The sequence below is a fragment of the Camelus ferus genome, chromosome 3 (genome assembly GCF_009834535.1).
Source record: "Camelus ferus isolate YT-003-E chromosome 3, BCGSAC_Cfer_1.0, whole genome shotgun sequence".
NCBI lineage: Eukaryota > Metazoa > Chordata > Mammalia > Artiodactyla > Camelidae > Camelus > Camelus ferus.
The window spans coordinates 91,231,017-91,254,006 of NC_045698.1; the positions used below are offsets into that span (position 1 = coordinate 91,231,017).

General features: G+C 33.7%; 1 protein-coding gene and 1 long non-coding RNA gene across 4 annotated transcripts in view; one reads left to right on the forward strand and one right to left on the reverse strand.

Annotated features, from left to right (window-relative positions):
• Nucleotides 1-22,990, reverse strand: part of FNIP1 (folliculin interacting protein 1) — a 111,824-nt gene that overhangs the window by 62,564 nt on the left and 26,270 nt on the right. For all 3 annotated transcript variants that reach the window (XM_032476652.1, XM_032476651.1, XM_032476653.1), the window contains exon 2: nucleotides 1,015-1,141. In XM_032476652.1, the coding sequence (XP_032332543.1) occupies nucleotides 1,015-1,141 (127 nt within the window). The remainder of the gene's footprint in view (nucleotides 1-1,014; nucleotides 1,142-22,990) is intronic.
• On the forward strand, nucleotides 779-14,683 carry LOC116662700. Its single transcript, XR_004318703.1, has 3 exons — nucleotides 779-790; nucleotides 2,097-2,098; nucleotides 14,551-14,683. It is a non-coding gene; the product is annotated as an uncharacterized LOC116662700 (long non-coding RNA).

Genomic DNA, 22,990 nt, shown 5'->3' on the forward strand with positions numbered 1-22,990 from the left:
AGTGTCCAGATAATATTTAATAAATCTAAACAAAGTACAATCTCCAGAAAATTAAGAAATGTGTTACTAATCAGAAGATCCTAAAATCTGACAATCAAAATAACTCAAAAATTAGACAAGTACTTATTGTATGTCACTATACAGATGTTGAGGATGCTGTTGTAAATAAGACAACAGACATGGCCAATATATCAAAATTTTCCCAAAGAACCCAAAATTTCAAATACAAACTCCCCCACGTCTCAAAAAATAAATAGTTATTTGCCTTAGTATACAATTCTACTGGTAGGAAAAGCTTTCCCGAAAGTATTTTGTTTTCTGTTGTTTACTGAAATGTTAGTGAAAATTGTCAATTTAACGGAGGGGAGAAAACATAATTCCAGGCTTCCATTTCCAGATTATCGCTCCAGGGGACTGAGAGCCTTTATGCATGAAAGTGTAAGGGAAGTAGCATCAGCAAAGATAACAGGATTTTTCTTGGGTTTTCTTGGACGATCAAGAGAATGGCCATGTACTAATGCTAAACTAGTCATAACATAATTCAAAATATGATGATCAGAGTTAACAGAACAAATCTTCTTGATACTGCTGAATGGTATGGGAAAATATGATGGACTAAGGGCTAGAGGTTTAACTTGCTTTGTATCTTCAGACAACTAATTTCAACTCTCTAGGTCACACTTTCCACAATTCCTACAGGAGAGATTTGGACCAGATTCTCTTTAAGAGTCCCTGTAGCTCTAGTCATATCTCACAATACAATTATATAAGCAAATATATATATATATAAGTAAATAAATGTCAAACTTAAGTATTTTCTGGTACTAGACTAACAACAAAAAATACAAGTGTTTTTCCTTTAAAAATTCTCAAAATCAATTCTCTAAATTTTAAAAACATAGTGAAGGTATTTTGTACTGACAAATAAAAGTACCATAATTGAAATCTTACTCATTCTTTCTTGAATTAAAATACTTGACATTACATTTCAACCAAATCAGTAATAATGCTCACCGAAACTGATATGTCCTCATTTTTCCTTTTAACACTGGAGTCAAACAAGACATTTCTTCCTCGTCTTTCACAGTCTTGATATACAATCAGCCGAATCTGGCTTGGATCAAATTCTGACAAAGGCCAACTTTAACAAAAAAATAAAGATCCATTAGAATTATTTTAATAAATATTCCACAGAAACTCTTAGAAATAAAACCTATTATATTAAAACCCAGAGTTGAATTACTGCTCAAGAATATACATAAGATCTTTATAAAAAATACCACTATTTAGTTTAGGGCTGAAAATTTATACAGCTATGACATTTCAGATTGATAAGAAAGAATAAAAGTTGTGCTAAGTATTCCTCAGTGTATATAAAATGTAGTCATCCCACATAAATCTAAAAAAGGCTAATAATAAAAATATGTAAGTACATTTAACATAATGAAAATACAGATTAACTTCATGGTATGGATCCAGATAGTGTAAGGTTAACCCACATTTTTAAATACTTTTGTTACTATTTATTTAATATGGAAATGTAAAAACAGAAGCAGTTTTCAGTTTAAATAACAGCAGCTAATTACTTATAAAACAAAAACAAATAAAGGTGATGAATGACCAAAAGGGGTAGAAATTCTTAAATATAGCCAGTATGAGTGAAAACTGGCATACTCTTATTAAGGGAACAATTTTTAAAAATACATATAAATAACAAACAGACAAAATATCATAAAACTAAAGTTCTCCCCAACAATTCCATTCCAGAAAAGTATACCATTATACAAGAATGTTCATAGCAGCACTGTTCAAAACAGTTGAAACCTGAAAATTCATATTCTTACCAATAGAATGAGTAAATATAGTATATTCAGACTATGAAACTACACAACAAACAGAATAAATGAACTTCAGCTATAGGCAAAAACATAGATGGACCCTGCACAAAAGAAAGAAGACAATGACACACAATGATACATACACACAAATAGTTACTATATTTCATCATTTATAGAAAGGTTTAAATCAAGTAAGTTTTATCAAGGGATATATTTTTAGTTTTTAAAACTACAAGGAAGGCAGAGGGTATGGCTCAGTGGTAGAGTGCCCGCTTAGCATGCACAATATCCTGGGTTCAATCCCTAGTATCTCCATTACGAAAGAAAGAAATAAACTTAATTACCTCCTCCATCAAAAATAAATAATTAAAAAAAAAAGAAAGAAACGGGCTTTTAAAAAATAAAATAAATAAATAATAAAACTACAAGGAAAACAAAGGAAATGATGGTTTCAAAAGTTTGGAGAGTGGGTATCTCTGGGAGTTAGGTGGGGGTTTAATCAAAAAGGGACACAACAAAAGGACTGTGGCATTATGTTCAATTTTTTGACTGGATAATGTTTACACAGATATTCCCTTTACAGTACCAAAATAAAAAAGCCACTGTATTTGTTTTATGTATTTTTATGCATGCATTGTATTTCACAATTAAAAAGATTAATGGAGTGAGTGAGATGAGGAGGAGACGGAAACAGAGAAAATAATGAATTGTATGATGGAGATACTAATCTGGTGAACGGATCACACTATAACTTATGTGATAGTTGCCAAGAAACAGGAGAACTTCCATTCCAGGAGCTGTCTGTTGTTAGTTCCATCAGGCTGAATAGAACATTTCAGTCACTCCAGAAAATTCCTTCATTTTCTTTTCTAGTCCATTCTCTTTACACCCTGCCTCCGGCAAAGCATTACTTTGATTGCTATCGCCATAGGTTAGCTTTACCTAGTCTTAAACTACATACAAATGGAAATCCCAATATGCATGCTTTTGTGTCTGGATCTTTTTCACTCGACACTGTTTTAGAGTTCATATATGTCATGACTGGTAGTTCATTCCTTGTTATTTCTGAGTAGTATTTCCATGTAGAAGTGTATCATAACTTGTTTATCCATTTTCCCATTGATGGTCACTTGTGGTGTTCCCAGTTTTTTTGCTGTTACGAATAAAGCTGCAGAAAGTGTATCTATGAAAGTCTTTGAACATGTATTTTCTACTGGATAAGTACCTATGAAAAGAATTGCTGGATCATAGCTGCCAAATAATTTTCCAAAATGGTTTGTACCCTTTTATACTCCTACCAACAATGTATAAGAGTTCCAAGTGCTTCATATTCTTCCCAACAACTAGTGTTATTAGTCCTTTTAATTTTATCCATTTTAATGGTTGTGAAAACGTTTTAGTTTGCATTTCTGATGATTAATACTCTTAGTATCTTTTCCATGTGCTTTGTTCATTCATCATTGATATGTCTTCTTATGTGAAATGCCCAAGCCTTTTTACCCATTTAAAAATCAGACAAATTGTTTATCTTATTGCTTTCTAAGAGTTCTTTGACTAGGCTATTTACAATTTCTTTGTCAATTAAATACAGTGCAAATAAGTTCTTCCTGTTTATGACTGACTTTATAAAAATTTTGTCTTTTGATGTGCAGGTTTTAAATTTTGATGAAATCCAATGTATCAGTTTTTTTCCTTTTATGCTTAGTAACTTTTGTGTTGTTTAAGAAATCTTTGTGTGCCATGAATGCATAGATACTCTTTCTTTCTATATAACTTTAGCTATTAAATAGTCTTATTTTGAATTAATAGATAAAACTTTACAAATGCTTAGATAAGTTCAGGAGAAAAGCATTCTAACTTCTATTGTTGTGATAAACTTCATATACTATAGAATTCACCTTTTACAGTATACAATTCAGTGCTTTTTAGAATATTCACTAAGTTATACAACCATCACTACTAATTCCAGAACACTTTATAACCTCAAATGCTTATGAAGTAAGTCAGACAGAGAAGGATAAATACTGTGATTATCACTTATATGTGGAATCTAAAAATAAAACATACTAGTGAATATAACAAAAAAGAAACAGATTCCCACATATAAAGAACAAACTAGTGGTTACCAGTGGGGAATAGGAAGGGAGAGGAGCAAGACAAGGGTAGAGGACTAGGAGATACAAGCTAGTATGTATAAAATAAATAAGCTACAAGGATATACTGTACAGCACAGGGAATACAGATCATGCTTTATAAAACTTATAATGGAGAATAACCTTTAAAAATTGTGAATTACTATGCTGTACACCAAGCAATCTACAGATTTAACACGATCCCCAGCAAAATACCAAGGGCATTTTTCACAGAACTAGAACAAACAATCCTAAAATTTATATGGATCCACAAAGAGTGCCAGAGCAATCCTGAGGAAAAAGAACAAAGCTGGAGGTATACTCCTTCCACAATTCAGACAATGCTACAAAGCTACAGTAATCAAGACAGCGTGGTACTGGCATAAAAATAGGCATATAGATCAATGAAATGGAATAGAGAGCCCTGAAATAAACACTTGTAGTTAATTAATCTATGACAAAGGAGGCAACAATACACAATGGGGAAAAGATGGTCTCTCCAACAAGCAGTGTTGGGAAAGCTGGACAGCTATATACAAAGCAATGAAATTATAACATTCCCTCACACCATACATAGAAATAAACTCAAAATGATTTTAAAGTCCTAAATATAAGACACGACACCATAAAACTCTTAGAAGAGAACATAGGCAAAACATTCTTTGACATAAATTGTAGCAAAATTTTCTTAGATCAGTCTCCCAAGGCAAAAATAAACAAATGGAACCTAATTAAACTTAAAAACTTTTGCAGAGCAAAGGAAACCACAAACAGAATGAAAAGACAACCTATGAAATGCGAGAAAATATTTACAAATGATGCAACCAACAAGGGGTTACAATATACAAACTCAATCAACTCAAAAAAAAAACAATCAAAAAATGGGCAAAAGATCTAAACAGACATTTCTCCAAAGAAGACATACATATGAAAAGATTTCAACATTGCTAATTGTTAGAGAAATGCAAAGCAAAAAACAATGAGGTATCATCTTACACTGGTCAGAATGACTATCATCAAAAAGTCTACAAAAAGTAAATGCTGGAGAGGGTGTGGAGAAAAGGAAACTCCCATACACTGTTGGTGGAAATGTCAATTAGTATAGCCACTATGGAAAAAACTATGAAAGTTCTTTAAGAAAACTAAAAATAGAGCTACCATATAATCCAGCAATCCCACTTCTGGCTATATATCTGGAAAAAATACAAAACTCTAATTTGAAAAGATACAAGCAACCCAATGTTCACAGCAGCACTATTTACAATAGTCAAGACATGGAAAGTCCAAGGCTTTAGAATGATCCTTTATTATACTAGAATCTAAGTCTTCTCATATCTAATCCACCACATATTCCACATCATCGTGTTGTCTCTTTTTATCAAAATTTAACTGAAGACATAACAAGCCAAATCATTAACAGTGATAAGCACACCATCACCAGTTACAAAAAATTATCTATATACTACAGCAAAACTTTCCTCAGTATTAAGCTATTGTGTTCAGCATAATATTAATTAAAACATTAGTAAGAAAACTGCTCAGTGATGAACCACAAACTATTTTAAGACTCTACCCAGGGGTTATTTATAGTTTATGTCAGCATATCTGCTCTGCATGTTTTTTACCTGACATCTTAAAAGAATGCTAATAGGAAATAAACAATAAATAGACATGTCCCTTTAGGCACTGACATAGCAACTCAGAAGACCATATGAATTTCTATAACGTACGTTACTGGCTACTAAATTAGGACTAAAATATGCATTCTCAGTGAGAACAAGATGGCTTCCATGGAGGGAAATTTGGTTCTGCGTGGGGAGAAGGGGGGAAAGAAGATCCCTCCAAAAATTTTAGATATTACAATGGGTGTGGCCCTCCAAAGGGGCATATTACATAGGAAAATACACAGTACATCTGTGGTTTATCTGGTGCCTTAAAAATTTTTTTTTCACAGCCGGGGTAGTGGCAATTAAGGAAAAAAATGTCTTAAGGAAAGCTCCCTAGGAGGACAATAATTTTAAAAAAACACAAAAAACTGAGAAACACCAGGCTAAATGCTAGCTTCTATCTCAACACATTACCTAAATAATTCATCTTTTTTTTTTTCCTATTTGACTTCTTGCTTCATCAATCATCTTAAGATTGAATTTCATACATTTGTAAATAAATATCAACTGATCTATTCTCTTCCCCTACTCCTACTTCTAATTAATCATCCACATATTTTTACTTCAACTTAGCAACAAAGGGTCTGGAATAATCTCTTACTATACAGTATACTTAGCAAGCTTGTAGATTTTAAGTTCATTCATTCAATAATTATTTGTACAGTCCATACTATGTACCTGGCACTATGTTAGTTGTTCTCTCCTGAGCCTCAATCATCACTGTTGTCTCACTGAAATAAAACATGCAAGATGATGCAGACCAGCTCTGAAAAAAACATTAACACCCTGTGCTCTTGCAAGAAATGGAGAGAGGGCAGCCCAGTTTCAAAAGTTTATGTAGGCAGAATTAGTGAAACTGCTCCCCAGTACTGGAAAACATTTTGAACTTGATAAAGCGTAAATTCTTGGAGAAGAAAAGGAACATGGATGGAGGAAGGGAGGGAGACAAAGAGGAATGCTAAATTAGGCTACAAGTAAAAAGCTTTCCCAACATAACACCAACATGCCAAGGATTGGTCACCATTAAGAACCTCAAAGCAACATAGCCAAAAGCACCAGAGACAATGGAGAAATATTTTCTATACATGGGGCAAGTGATCTGAGGTTTCAAAAATTTGCAGATTTTGCTTTAGAGAAATCTGCTAACTAGCCAACGTTTAAATATATCTTTTGAAAGCAAAGTATTTAAGTCCTACAATGTTTTTTCACTTTACATAACATTTTAAATTTTTTGGCCCCATGATGGAGAAATAACATTCACCATTCCCTCTGTAAAACATACTGAGTAGCAGAGGACTTGCAGATGAATGCATATGTATATATTTCGAGCTGAAAATAAAATGTTACAACATATGCAAGTTTTTAAACTCCTTACTTCAATTGACTTTTCCCACTAATCCGGAAGTCCCAACTGTATAAGGGAGGTTCTTATTTTATTTTTGATATATTTACTATATATTTAAAAAAAATAGTAATTGTAAACATATGGTCTATATCAGCAATTCCCAAATCATTCTAGTAAAAGAATACCTCTTCAATGTTTAAAAAAAAAATAGTATCCAGTAACTGAGAAAGTATGACTGGAAGCTACTATGAATTCAATATAGTATTAATAAAAAAAATCTATATACATGTGAACTACATATGCATCAGACAATTATTTACTCAGTTTATAGACAGTACTCATTTTTTTGTACAGTTAAGGATCCAAGTTGATAACTCTCCTCCAACTCAGGGGTCGAAAAAATTAACTTCAGGATATATACTAAATTAGAGGAATCACATATAGAAAATTACAGCAGTCATAAAACACATGTAAAAATTACACCATAGAAAGTTTTTTAAAAATGGAAAATAATTAGGAAAAAATATAGATCACTATTCATAGTTATCACTGCATCTCTGCTAGAAGTCCCACATTAAAGAAGTGCCTAAAAGAGTTAATTTTCTTAAACAGATAGGATCACCAGTCACGAGGTGCTGTTATTGTACCAATTTTGTTTTCAATATTACTGAATTTGTAAACCGTAAATTCCTCCCAGAATGACAACTTGTTAATCACAAATTTTAGTTTATATTTTGTTTTGGTTTTCCATGTTTCAGTATCTTCCTAAATACTATAGGGAGAAGCTGGGAGAGATAAGAAATATAATAGAACTTCAATTAATTTGCTAAGTAAGTGAGTGAATGAATAGCTATTTCAAGAGGTATCATTTTAATGCTGGAGGCCTACATGTATAGGCTTTCTGTAGAGTAATTATTTCTCTATCTAAGGAATTATAATTCTCTAACTTGACAGAAAAATAATCCCATGATTTATCTGTTAATTCAGTTACAAACCACTTACTTATCATTTTAGGCCTTTTCTTATCAGAAAAATCTTGATTCTTATATAGGCTACTTACATCTAATTATTTTTCTCCAACTACATTTTAATAAACTAAATATTATAATAAGATTAGTTAATCTTTAATATGTTTATTTTCAGTCATACTAAATTCAATTATACCTAGAATATTAATGAAATCCAATCCTAATGAATGTCATTAGCATTTCAATGACGAGTATAGTCAGCCATTTGGCTATAGGATTACCATCATTATCTAATCAAATAAGGTAATAAAGCAAAAAATAATATAAGATAAAAATATAAATGATTATTACCAGCATTAGTTAAGATCCCCAAACCCGTTTATACTTACCCATAATCTAACACGTATAAAATCTTATGTACAAGGTAAAATTTTACAAAGTATTTCAGAGAAGGAAAAAACAGTCTATAACATGAATTCTTTGTGAAATGGAATCTCAGCAATAGCAACTTTCTATACTAGGAGAGGATACCATGTGTCATACCTGCTATCATTATTATACTTAGTATTTTTCAGCGACACATACCCCTAATTGAAATATACCTGACCTACGTGGTTTTTTAACTTTCTGACATTAATTCTATATACCTGAGAACTTAAACTGCAGTCAAACACTGGAAGAATGTTAAAAAGAGCTAAAACAATCGAAAGAGCCAGTATCGAAGTTGTTTAACTGGGTTACATACATTGAAAAAATATTTTTAGACTTCCACAGTGGGATTCACTTAAAATATAAAAACAATGTAACCTTAGTCTAAATTCATTATTAATTCAAATTATTTAATTCAAGTCTTAAATGATTACATGGAGACCCATAGTTAAGATGTTTACTAGAGCATCTAAAACACTACCAAATAAACTCAGGTTCATATCAGTAGAATTAAAGAATAACATTAAGTATAAAAAAGTTGGATTGTGATCAGCAAGCTGACTAATAAAATGTCAAGTTTTTAATTCAAATTTTACTTACAAATACGTGCATAACAAAAACACACTGCCCTTCAAATAGCTGTAGTGAGTGTTCCTATGTAAATATGAGGAAGAAGAGCAGAAAATGACAGAACGAGAAATAAGACACACATGGACCAAAGACTAACATATAGCATTTATAAATTATATATTTTAAAATAATGATTACCACCTGCTCAAAACACTCTCAAGAAGTCCTTCTAATTAAATTTATTACCGTAATTTTATTCAACTTTTATATATATACACCTAAAATCTCTTTAATCTCTGATTAAATTGTTACATCATTAAATTCATAATTAGATTTGGGTAGATTCTGATGTTAACAACATTTGAAAATAGCATTTTAAGTTAAGCTGTATGCCAGTAGCATCTTATTTCTCTTAGGCAATTCCACTCTTCAAACTCACTTAAAAGTCCAGTTATGCACAACTGCCAAGTCAGGTTAATAATAGCAATGAACCATATTCATCTGAAACCACAAGACCATCAGGTGACATACCAAGAAGGCTGAATTTAACTCAAATGAAAGCCTCTCCATGCTGCAATGCAAAAAGGCTTAATCCTAGCAACAGGACCAAGGGACTGGGAGCCTTTTAGAAATCTACTGCCCATGACAAAATCTATTTTTGCAAAAGGCTCTAGCTGTCTAGTCCTACCATTTCACAAGTGACATCCTGTTCTTTTGTTTCACTGAACAGTCTGGGATTTTTACAGAAGCAAATTACAGCACATTTCCAGTCCCTTTATCTCTTCTACTATAAATTTATAATTAAGGAAAATCAATCTAAGTATTCTGTAAACTAGTGCTATCCTGGCAGTTGGTGCAGACTAGGAATATCACCTTTTTTTTTTTTTTTTAAGGGTTCTTTAACTCAACAAGTGCATGTCCTAGGCAGAGTGCTCGGGCAACCATAGCTAGACCCCAACTCCTCAACAATCACCATCTATAAGGTATTCAGGCTCATCTGATAAACAAGAAAACAGAAATGCTCCTTTCTCAATTTCTCGTGTCCCAACTCTGCCATTTCAGATTAAGTACTCACACACATTCTTCAAAGTCACATAAAGTGTTCTACTCAGATGACAAGCAACTTAAAAAGCAGGCCCTAATGATCACCCAGAAAGATCAGTATGAAAACTGACTCACAAATCGGAACTCTGTTGAATTCAGACAGACAAGTCTAACACAAAACACTCTCTCTGAATTTATAAACTTCGATTAAACTACCAAGTTACATTACTCGGTTGGTTCATGAAATATACATTTCAGCTTGCTGTAAAAACATTCTTTCACTGGGTTTTCATTTTAACATATATCAGTATGTTCTTCCAGAAAAACTGAAGGGTGCATCTGTCTATTATGCTGATGTGACTAATGCAATAATAGAAATGTCTTAATACAATGAGCTATTAACCCAAATCCTAACTAACAACATGCTGAAACCAAGAATCATTACCTACACCCAAAATGACAAAAAAACAGGAGAATGGGCTCTGAAATCAGCCAAACTTGGCTTTAAATCCAAACTCTGCCACATACTGACTGACTTCGATCTTAGAAAAGTGCTTTAACTTGTCCAGTCCTTAGACTGCTATGTTTTCTATAAGATAGTACTATCTCTATGATTAGCATAGGGATAGTGTTTTATCTCAACTCTTAAAACACTGTCAGACATATCAAAATTTCAGTAAATATTCGGTGAATTACTGACATGTTACTGGAAGTGTCTTTCCAAGTACAATGCCTTTTTGTCCTAGTTATTTAATCTAAAACTTCATTTACTTTAATTATACTTCATAATTAATTCTAATAATCCTGGTACTTGTTGAGATGTAAAAATATCTGCCACAATAGTTCTAGAGTTTCTCCACAATTCATTAGCAAGAAAACTTTTGAAATCCATCTTTCATGTGTTGTGGAGGGGGCAGAAATCTCTAACTTCTGCTCAATTTTTTCTGGGAACCTAAAATTGCTCTAAAAACTTGTCTATTTTTTTCAGTTATATATATATATTTCTCCAAATTATTTTCCACTATAGGTTATTACAAGTTACTGAATATAGTTCCCTGGGCTATACAGTAAATCCTTGCTGTTGATCTATTTTACAGTAGTGTGTATCTGTTAATCCTGTACTGCAAATTATCCCTTCCCTGCCCTTTCCTCCTTGGTAACCATAAATTTGTTTTCTATGTCTGTGAGTCTGTTTCTGTTTTGTAAATAGATTCATCTGTATTATTTTCTTGGTTCCACATATAAGTGATATTATGAAGTATTTCTCTTTCTCTTTCAGACTTCACTTAAAACTTAAGTATATTTTTAAGAATTCATCTTTGATTGTCTAAGTCTACATTCAGACATAATAGTAAGTTGAATAATTTTACAGGGCTCATACACAACAGACTTGTGATACAAATCTGGGTTTAATATACTCAGATATTAGCATTTACTGCAGCACTAATTTAAAGGGAAAAAAAACCAAAAACAATTAAAATGCCCATCAACAGGAGACTTGATAAATAAACTACAGTACATTCATTCAGTGAAACACTGTGTAAGCCTTTAAAAGGATAAGACAGAGTTGTATATGAAGATCCTCAAGGTTAATTATTATGTGAAGAAAACAAGGTCCAAAACAATACGTAAACCATGAGAGTGGAGGCAAAAAATATATTAACATACTTGACGTGCATTAAACATTTTCATGAAAGATAAATAAGAAACTTAACACAAAGATACACAATTAACTGTTAAGAAAATCACAGGAAATAAAACTGGAAATTGAACAAAGGAAAGGAGACCTTTACTTTCACATTATACTCTTCTACATCTCTAGTCTGGTACCAAAACTTCACATTCATTTCAATAACCACTTCTTTGACTTTCCAGGTTTGGATACCCTCTCCTGCAAGGAATGAAAAATTGCTTGATAACCTTCATAATCTTGCAGCAGAACATGATCTATTTTTCCATGGAAAAGTTTCAGGATAGAAAAGAACTAGCCAGAGAAAAGTTTGATGTCCACTAGCTCAAAAATCAGTAAAGTACCGCAACACTAAGAAACAATGCAAGAAAAAGGAAGTGTTTCAAAACAGAAAAAACAGGAAAGCCAGTAGTCGAATTAATTAGAAGTTTATTTCTCTAATGTCAACCTAAAAAAGTCTCTATTAACTTAGATGCTCAACCAAAAATCCCTAAATCACCAAGTCCTGTTTATTTTAGCTCCTAAATGTCTCGAGTGAGATCACCACCACCATCACACTGCCACTATCCTAGTCTCGGCTACCATAATATTTCACTGCTTAAATTAATCTCCCAGCCTCTCCTGCTTTCCACCAATTTATTCTCCAGTGTACCCAAAGTGGGAAAATCTCAACACATTATTCACCTACTTAAAAATTCCTGGTTAATACTGCATTGCTCTCATGATAAAGATCTAACTTTTTAATAGATTTGGGTTTTGCCTATTCTCTCCTTCCACCCCTGTTCATATCCACTTCAAACAGTTTTTTAAATGCAAAGTTTTCACTTCAGTCTTCTTCACTGTGTTTTTCCTCTGGTCTAGAACACTTTTTCCTGTCCTCCCTCTACTAGTCTGGTTCATTTTCCCAGTCTCAGCTTATACATTACTTCCCACAAGAAGCCTTCCTTATCACTCCAATCCCCCACCTTACATCTGGAATAGGGACCCCTCCCAATTTGCCTCCATAGCACCCCACTCTCTACTCCTAAAGAGCTCTAAACTGACACTCTGTACATCCTCCATTCTGGCAGTTAACAGACTTCTGTCATAACTGCCTACTTACTGTCTCCATTTCTATGGACCATAAGCTCTGTGAGGATGGGACCATACTTGTGCACAGCTGTATTCTAGCATCTAGCACCACGGTTGATATTTAGTAGCCTGTTAACAGGTCAAAGCTAAAAACTAATTTTTGAATGAACTCTGGCAAAATTTTTTATCTTGAGATCAGTTTAATGTTAATGAAACAAGAAACAGGATTTTAACGGGTCTTTTTTTTTAAATGAGAATGAAACAAACGTATCTCAGTACCTCCTTGCTCATACTTACTCTGAGGTACACAGTGATTCCAGGGTGTAATGCATTCAGTATTCGCTTCCAATTCTTTATTCTCAAAAAGGAAAATAATATTCTAAACATAATATAAACTTACTATACAATCCTCTTTTCTCTCTTTCTCCAAGACTGGGAGAGAGGGGTCCAAGTCATAACTATTAGGGAGATTTTACAGGAAGCTAACAAAACATTTAACTTTAAATGTCCCTTTTTTCCCTTTAACTTTCCCTTTCAGTGATGATCAAATTTAAATGCATAAGTATTTTTTAGAGTATTTAAAGTATTTGGAACTCACAGAACCTGGCCTCCAAACTTTGTTAGTTTTGGACATCATTTAAGTTCCTTATTTAAACTTCTACTTGCTTGTCTATAAAATGGTTAATAAAAGTTCTCTCCTCCACTTACCTCAATCACAGAGTTGTGGGGAGAGTTAAATAAGATAATCAACAAGAAAGCAGTCCATAAACTATTACTTCTGACTTTGTCTACTTGGGGACATGGCATTCATTCCACAAGAAACCTAGAAAACTTGCATGAATAAAGTCAGTGACGAGTGTGCAGAAAGAAGTTAGCATGGCAAACTTAAGACTGCCATCCTTAGAAAGACCTGTCTGTAAGACTGGCCGTTGGCTGGTATCTGGAAACTTGACTGGTAAACAGTTCTCTATACTAACATGAAACATTCCCTAAGTGATAAGTGTGGTTTACTATGACTAAACAACTGTACAAAATATGTTTATGCAGGAATACCTGCTTTTCTTCTGGGAGGCTGGATTTCGGTACATGCTGGTCAGAGGTTCCTACATGACCAGTATCTAATAAAAACCTTGGGCACTATGTGACCAGTCCCCAATAATAGCACATCATTGCTGGAGAATTTAAATGCATCCTGTGTGACTCTACTGGGAAACGACGCTTGGAAGTTTGCACCTAGCTTTCTCCAGACCTTGCTCCATATGCCTTTTCCTTTGCTGATTTGTATAAGCTTTGTATCCTTTCCTGTAGTAAACTTTAGCTCTGAGTTTGACTATATGCTGATTCCTGTGAGTTTCTGCAGTGAATTACTGAACATGGGGTGGTATTGCGGGCATCCCCAACACAATAAAGAAAATGTATTCACAGAGGAAGTACAATATCTACCTGTGTGGAATGGGGATACAGCTTGCAGTACAAAGACAGTAATAGTCTTCCTTTGCCCACTGTCATTAAACAATAAAAGCAAAAAAGCAGGAATGTAAATTGGTACAGCCACTATGGAAAACAGTATTGCAGTTCCTCAACAGAACTAAAAATAGAACAACCATATGATCAGCAATCCCAGTCCTAGTTACATATCTGAAAAAAAAGAAAACACTAATTCAAAAAGATATATGCACCCCAATGTTCACAGCAGCATTATTTACTATAGCCAAAATATGGAAGAAACCTAAGTGTCCATCAAACGGTGAGAGAATGAAGATGTGACACACACGCACACACATACACACACGCAGGAATATTATTCAGACATAAAGAAGAATGGAATTCTGCCATCTGCAACAATGTGGAGGGACCTAGAGGGTATTACCTTAGTAAAATAAGTCAGGTAAAGACAAATATTCTATTTGTCACTAATATGTGGAAACTAAAAAAATAAAACAAACAAATGAATACAACAAAACAGAAACAGACCCACAGATACAGAGAACAAACTAGTGGTTACCAGTGGGGAGAGGGAAGGTGGGAAGGGCAAAATGGAGGTAAGGGATTAAGAGATACAAACTACTATGTACAAAATAAATAAGCAACAAGGTTACATTGTACAGCACAGGAAAATCTAGCTATTATTTTGTATTAACTTTAAAAGGAGTACAATCTATAAAAATACTGCATCACTATGTTCTACATCAAAAACTAATATACATCAACTATACTTCAATTAAAAAATACAAATAAAGACACTAATTAATCAAAAAGAAAAAGCAAAAAATCTTTCTGTTCAGTTGTAGAATAAATGTTTCCATCCTACCCTGCCCCTCAAGTTACTCAGGCCCTCTAGTTTATTCACTCTAGTGCAGACTCCCTCCAGCTGAGCTAGAATCTCTGTAGCCTGACCTTGCAATGTTCCCTGTCCCACCACCTACATTTTCCCAGATCCCACATTTTCTAGATATTCTCCTGGCCACTTTCCAATCTTGCGTCCCTACCCCCACCAAAATCTTGCTTTTTCAACTAAAAAGCCTTTCTAATGGAAAACAGAAACACCATAGAGAAGCCTAATTAACCACTACTGTTGCTTGGCACACCTCTAACTTACCTCTTACTCGTTATCTAGCAAATGCCCCACATTTAGCCCTGTCATTGTTATCAGACATTATTAAGGCTTCATCATTATATCCTAAAAATCTCTATAGCCATTCATATTGAAAACAAAATAAAGACTGTAATTAAGACTACTGACCTAGGGTTTGCTTTCTCCTTTCCTTTTAATAATAAGACTACCAGAGTTTTCACAGGGACATGGCTACTGAACTAGAGACTACATTTCCTAGCTTCCCTTGCATCTAAGTGTGGCCATATTACTAAATTCAAGTTAATGGACTACAAGAGGAACAGGTGTGTGCAACTTCTAGGCTATCTCCCTAAGTACAAATTGCTTTTCCTTCTACTTCCCTTGCCTTTTCCTGATAGCTAGGAAACAGCAATAATTAGTGCAGCCCCCTTGGACTCAGAAAGAAAAATCACATGATGAAGACGGTAGAGCTATACTAGCAGACCTATCAGTTTGGATCACTAGATGGCTTCATGCAACTGCACTGTCTACCTGCTAAAACTACCTATCTACTTTTCTTTTGTTTTCACTATTATATGAGAGAGAAATAATTTTATCTTAGTTTACTATATCTTGCAGTCTTTGTTATAAACTTTAGTTTTGTACTCTGACACAGTTACATAGTCTGATTTTGAGTCTCATTTCTTAGGCAAGTTTTTTCCCTTTCTGGGTTCAGAATCCCTAGATTCAATTTTGAATTTATGAATGCTATACACTACCCTCTGATTTCTGTCAAATCAGACTTTTTATTAACAGTGCAATACATAGGGTAGACCACTTTGCTATATTTTAGGAGTGTAAATTTACACAGTAAGCTTCATATATATGGCCATGCACTTAAATATGAAAGTGTCTTAGGATGCCTAATATAATTTGAAAAGTCTTAAACACATAAATTCATATAAACACACATTATGGGAAGGAATACAGCACAGTGATTGAGTACTTTTACAAACAGACCAAGGTACAAGTCCCAATTCTGTCATTTATTAGCTGTATTGCTAAATATTACAATTCTTAATGTAAATAAAAATACTTATGCCATGCAATTATTGTAAGTATTTAGAGGAGCTTAATATGTATGAAGCATTTAGCACAATATCTGGCATACTGTAAATATACAATTAAAGATGGCTATTATTAACTAACTAATTGCATTTTACTTGTTGAACACACCTCAATTAGAGACCTATTCTGTGCCTGGCCAGAATAGGTCTCTATAAGCTATAACATAAGCTATAACAATAAGCTTATGAGAAGATATAAAAATACATACATGTACATATTCTATGCTTCCAGAAATATTAGTATTCCAGGTATATGCTTTTATTATTACTATACATAAAAGTCAAAACTGGCTTTTGTAGAGGTAGAGGTAAAAACAGCCAACCCAAGCCCCAAAGAGCCTATAATCTAAGAAGATAGGGTATATACTAAAATATTAATCGAAAGGGGAGAGTATAGCTCAAGGGCAGAGTGTGTGCCTAGCATGCACGACGAGGTCCTGGGTTCAAACCCCAGTACCTCCATTAAAATAAATACATAAATAAACCTAATTACCTAAAATATTAATCTTTACATGATGAAGTATTATGATATAAGATATATCCTAAATTCTTTAGAACTTTCTATATTTTGAGGGGGCAATGCGCTATGAAGAGGCAAGTACAAAACTGACGAGGACTTATGAGAGCAAAGTGAAATCTAAAAAAGAGACAATGAACTTAATTACAAAAAAGAAACAGATTCACAGATATAGAAAACAAACTTATGGTAAACCAAGAGGGAGGGAGGTGGGAAGGGATAAATTGGGAGTACAAGATTTGCAGATACTAACTACTATATATCAAATAGATAAACAACAAGTTTATACTGTGTAGCACAGGGAACTATATTCAATATTTTATAGTAACCTATAATGAAAAAGAACATGAAAATGAACATATTTATGTACATGTATGATTGAACTATTATTCTGTACACCAGACATTGACACAACATTGTAAACTGACTATACTTCAATTAAAAAAAGATGAGAGTAAAATGTAAACAGCAGGATTACTGGCTTACTAAACCCAAAGGTTGTGTAGAGATTTGGAAAATAAGAATGAAAAGGTAAAATTCACCCAATGAAACTCTAAGATACTAGAATTCTAAAACTTTCAGATATGAACAAAAAACCCAAAAATCGAAAAACCAAGAACATCACATATTCTTTAGGAAGAGAGTAACACAATATAGGTGCTGTTAAAAAAGCAACAGAGAGAACCAGTCTGAAATTACCAGGGCTGGATCTAGGTAATGGGTCCAGTAGGATGGTAATGGCAATGGTGAAAAAAGGATTTGAGAAAGCAAGAATCAAAAATAATTCATGAATGATTAAATGTGGTATTAGGGCAGTGCTAACTATTTCTCAAAATAACCCGGTGGCAGAAATAAGAAACCTAAACAATTTGATTTTGTAATTATTCTAAAGCATTGGTGGGATGTCCAAAAGAAGATATCCTAAAGGAAGCTAAAACATGTATTTGGATATATCTCTGCTGGAAAGTCAGGAACAGAAATGTAATTTTAAAAATCAGCAGGAAAGAATTGACAGCTTCTAGAGCAAAATCTTTTTCCTTTCTCTTTGTCTTTCCCGCACGTCTAAAATGATCTGTACATTAATAGGTTTTATCTATTTTCAGGTTGAGAAAAATCTCAGCTTTTTTGCGGATATGAAAAACTGAATAAAATATGCAGATAAATCCAGTAACATCCCTTTTTTAGCTAACAGCTTGCGAATAAGTTTAACTTCTAAGTTCTAGAAGAAACAGAAGTAGAGTTTTAAAGTCAGCCTGCTGGTAATTTATGAATTTAATAATCAACCTGAAGGCCATTGTTTTGAATGGTCTTTTAACTCACAAAATGCTTCGGGACTTATGAAAATCAAGAGGTTATTTGAAAGAAAGCAAACGTCACTCCACCATCAAAGTATTCTGAATTCCCAAAAAGGAAAAAATTAGGATTCATTTTTTATTATCAGCCTAGAGTACCTGAAAACTGAGATGCTGTCTAAAATACAGAAACAGGTTTTAGAGGAGTCTTGTGCTATGTATTATTCAGGGTTCACAAATAAGACTAAAATAAATTAGTTTAGAATCACAGTGGTGATCCTACAGGCACATACAATAAAAGCAAAAGCTTGGAAAATTAAGAATCAATCTCGATGATGCCAATTCCACTAGGTTATTCAATCTTTCTTTAAATAACATTTTAGCTAATAGTTTTAAGTGCTAACAATTCTCAAAATAACCTCTAAACCACAACAAAATATAAGTATCTCTAGTATCTATCACCTTCCTTTCTCATGACAATCCTAAAAGTCCAAGCCCTCAAGATATTATATGTGGATACAGCCCTTTTTTTTTTTTTTTAAACTTTAAGCTCTCCTGTTCCACCTTATTCCAGACTCACTTTCTAGGAATTTAGTGATTCATCATGCCATTACCACAAAACTATTAATGACTGTTTATTTCTTTTCATATCAATGCTCACAAATTTTCTAACCAATTCTCCATCATCCTTAGATCACCTGTAACAGAGCCCAATCATATTACCTTCCTTTTTCACCTTAAAAGGAAAGCTGTTCCTCTTCCTCTCCAAGTCTATAGAGTTGATTTCACCCCTTATGGTCTCTTGTTCAATCTTGCCTGTTTCTTATAACTCTAGTTTGTTTCTTCCACCCATTTATCTCTAAAAAACTAGATGTTAGGTTATTGCCACATTTCCTTCCCTTCTAAACCAAAGTTGAAAAAGTTACCCAAGCACAGCCTCTAAATGCCCCACTCAACATGTGTACAACATCTGACACTGTTATCTCCTTGCACTCTATTCCCTGACACACTCATCTCATCCTGTTTCCAACAAATTACCACTTTCTAGCCATCTTTCTGAATTCAGATACAGTATTGGAGCCCAAGTATATGCATCTTTTAAAAACGTTCACATACATAACGGAATACTACTCAGCGGCCAAAACGAACTACTAATACATGCAATAACATGAATGAATCACAAGAGTATTTATATTAAGTAAAAGGATCTGATACAAAAGGCTATATAATGTATGAGTTCATTTAATACGACATTCTGAAAAGGACAAACTATACAGACAAAAATCAGATCAATAATTGGTTGTCAGGAACTGGATGTGGAACAGGCAAGAATCACTATAAAATGGGTATGGGGGAACTTCTTGAGGGATAGAATTGTTCTATATCTAGGTTGTGGTGATTATATAACTATACATTTGTAAAACCTAAAAAAAACCCTGCAAACCTAAAAAAGAATTTGAATGCATGTAAATTATACCTCAGTAAAATGAACCTTAAAAAAATTAAAAATAAAACACCTTCACAGATGACTGTAATGTATTGATATAAAGATTTCAAAATCTTTATCTCTAGCTTCAACTGTCTTGCCTACTAGGAAACCTCTACCTGGACGTCAAGGTAGCACAAACTTATTAAGTACAGCTAAACTTCCTTATTTTCTCCCCCATGCCTACTCTTCTCTCTTGTATTCATTACCTCGGTTAACGGCCCTGCCATCACCCATGCCCCAATCTTCCAACAGAGTAGATTCAGCTACAACTCCTTCTCCTTCACATTTCATATTCAAACACTGAATCCTTTTCTCCCAGATATAACTCCTCCTTTTCCATCTTTCTGCTACTGTCATGATCTACCTTCTCTAACCTGTAATAAATGTAATAGTGCCTTCATTGGCTCCTGCTTCCAGTCCCTCCCAACTCTGTACCACCTGTTTGTCACAATGTTATCTAAGATAACCCCTAAAACACAAAGCTGCTCAAATCATATCACCACTAGTTCCCAGCTGCCTAATATACACAAAACTCTGCTTACAATCTGAGCTCCAGTATTATCCCAACTTCTCATTTCCTTCTATTCCCTTATATGCATATCCTGAAACTCAATAATCACTAAATAAGCCATACCCTTTCCTTAGGCTATGCCTGTGAGAACGCCTTATAAGTACCTCTCCCTTACTTTATTCAACCTGAAAACCCAGGAGTATCCTAGATTTAGAATGCAGATCAATGCCACCTCCTCTAACAGAAACATTCAATATCTTGTAGTAACCTATAATAAAAAAGAATATGAAAACAACTACATGTATGTATATTCATGACTGAAACTTTAAGCTGTACACCAGGAAGTGCAAAGATGAATGAGACAAAATCTCTGCTCAGATTTCAGCTCTAATTACCTATCAAGTGTCAATCTTATAGCTTAAACTAAGAGCTCCTGAAGGAGGGGTCCTTAAGGTCAAGTTCACTGACACAGAAGGGATCTGTGGTTCAATGTACAAAATGAATTTGGAAAGAGGAAAAAATAGTATATTTACTGTCACTAACTCTAACCACAACTTAACATTTCCTTCAATTAAAATTTAGGCAACAAACATCAATGATATTAGCAATTCCTATAACTTTGATCACCAACAAGAATCACAGATAGTTTTATCACACTACAGTTGATGCAGATATCTTAGAAAAATTGTTTATGCTCATTACTTCAAAATTACAATGTTTATTAGACCCACTGATAGCTCTCAATATTTAATGAGTTAATATGCAGTACATGCTACTCTATCACAACTACTTCAATATAATGCATCTCCTTTATAATTATGTATTTTGTTTTATGGTATATAAACATTTTTCTAAGAAGAGGTCTATAAGCTTTTCCAGGCTTCCAAAGGGATACTTGACAGGAAAGCTGATTAAGAATCCCCGTCCTACAGGGTGTGGAGAAAAGGGAACCCTCCTACATCGTTGGTGGGAATGTAGTTTGGTGCAGCTATTATGGAAAACAGTATGGAGATTTCTTTAAAAAACTAAAAGTGGACTGACCATATATTCCAGCACTCCCAATCCTGGACATATATCCAGAGGGAACTCTAATTCTAAAAGATATATGCACCCCAATGTTCACAGCAGCACTATTTACAGTAGCCAAGACATGGAAACAATCTAAATGTCCATCAACAGATGACTGGATAAAGAAGTTGTGGTATATATACATAATAACTACTCAGCCATAAAAAGAGAATAAAATAATGCCATCGGCAGCAACATGGATGGGCCTGGAGACTGTCACACTAAGTGAAGTAAGCCAGAAAGAGAAAGAAAAATACCACATCATATCATTTATACATGGAATCTAAAAAAATGACACAAATGAAAATATTTACAAAACAAAAACACTCACAGACATAAAAAACAAACTTATAGTTACCAGGGGGAAAAGAGGGTATGGAGGGATAAACTGGGAATTCAGGATTTGCAGATACTAACTACTATATATAAAATAGATAAACAACAAGGTCCTACTGTATAGCACAGGGAACTATATTCAGTATCTTATAATGGCCTATAATGAAAAATCTGAAAAGGAATATATATACATATAACTGAATCGCTATACTGTACACCAGAAATTAATACAACATTGCAAACTGACTATACTTCAATTAAAAAAAAAAAATCCCTCTCCTAAAGAATCTCATTCTTTTCCATGGGCCCAGCATAGTGTCTGGCATTTTAAAAAAACAAAATTGTGCACAAAATGAGTTTAGCAAATGAATGAACCAATCTATGTCTGAAGTCAATTTTTTAGTTCCTTTGCATTTTTAAAACGAAGTTAAAATACTCTTTATTTTACAAATACTATTAAGGCAGTTTATCAGACACAATATTTCTTAATTTAATTTTCAGAACTTTTATGTATTTTTATTCCTCTTTCATGATGTGGTGACTTTTTTTTAAATTTTTATTTTATTGAGTTAAAGTCAGTTTACAATGTTGTGTCAGTTTACAATTTTCAGTGTAGAGCACAGTTTTTCAGTTATACATGAACATACATATATTAATTATCACATTCTTTTTCACTGTGAGCTACCACAAGACTTTGTATATATTTCCCTGTGCTATACAGTATAATTCTGTTTATCTATTCTATATATACCTGTCATTATCTACAAATTTCGAACTCCCAGTCTGTCCCTTCCCAACCACCTCCTCCCTGGCAACCACAAGTTTGTATTCTATGTCTATGAGTCTGTTTCTGTTTTATATTTATGTTCATTTGTTCTTTTCATTTTTCTTCTTTTCTTTTCTTTTCTTTAGATTCCACATATGAGCGATCTCATGTGGCATTTTTCTTTCTCTTTCTGGCTTACTTCACTTAGAATGACATTCTCCAGGGACGTCCATGTTGCTGCAAATGGTGTTATGTTGTCAGTTTTTATTGCTGAGTAGTATTTCATTGTATAATTTATACCACAGCTTCGTTATCCAGTCATCTGTCGATGGACACTTAGGCTGTTTCCATGTCTTGGCTATTGTAAATAGTGCTGCTATGAACATGGGGGGGGATGGGTCTTTTTGAAGTAGGGTTCCTTCTGGATATATGCCCAGGAGTGGGATTACTGGGTCATATGGTAAGTCTATTCCTAGTCTTTTGAGGAATCTCCATACTGTTTTCCACAGTGGCTGCACCAAACTGCATTCCCACCAGCAGCGTAGGAGGGTTCCCTGTTCTCCACAGCCTCTCCAG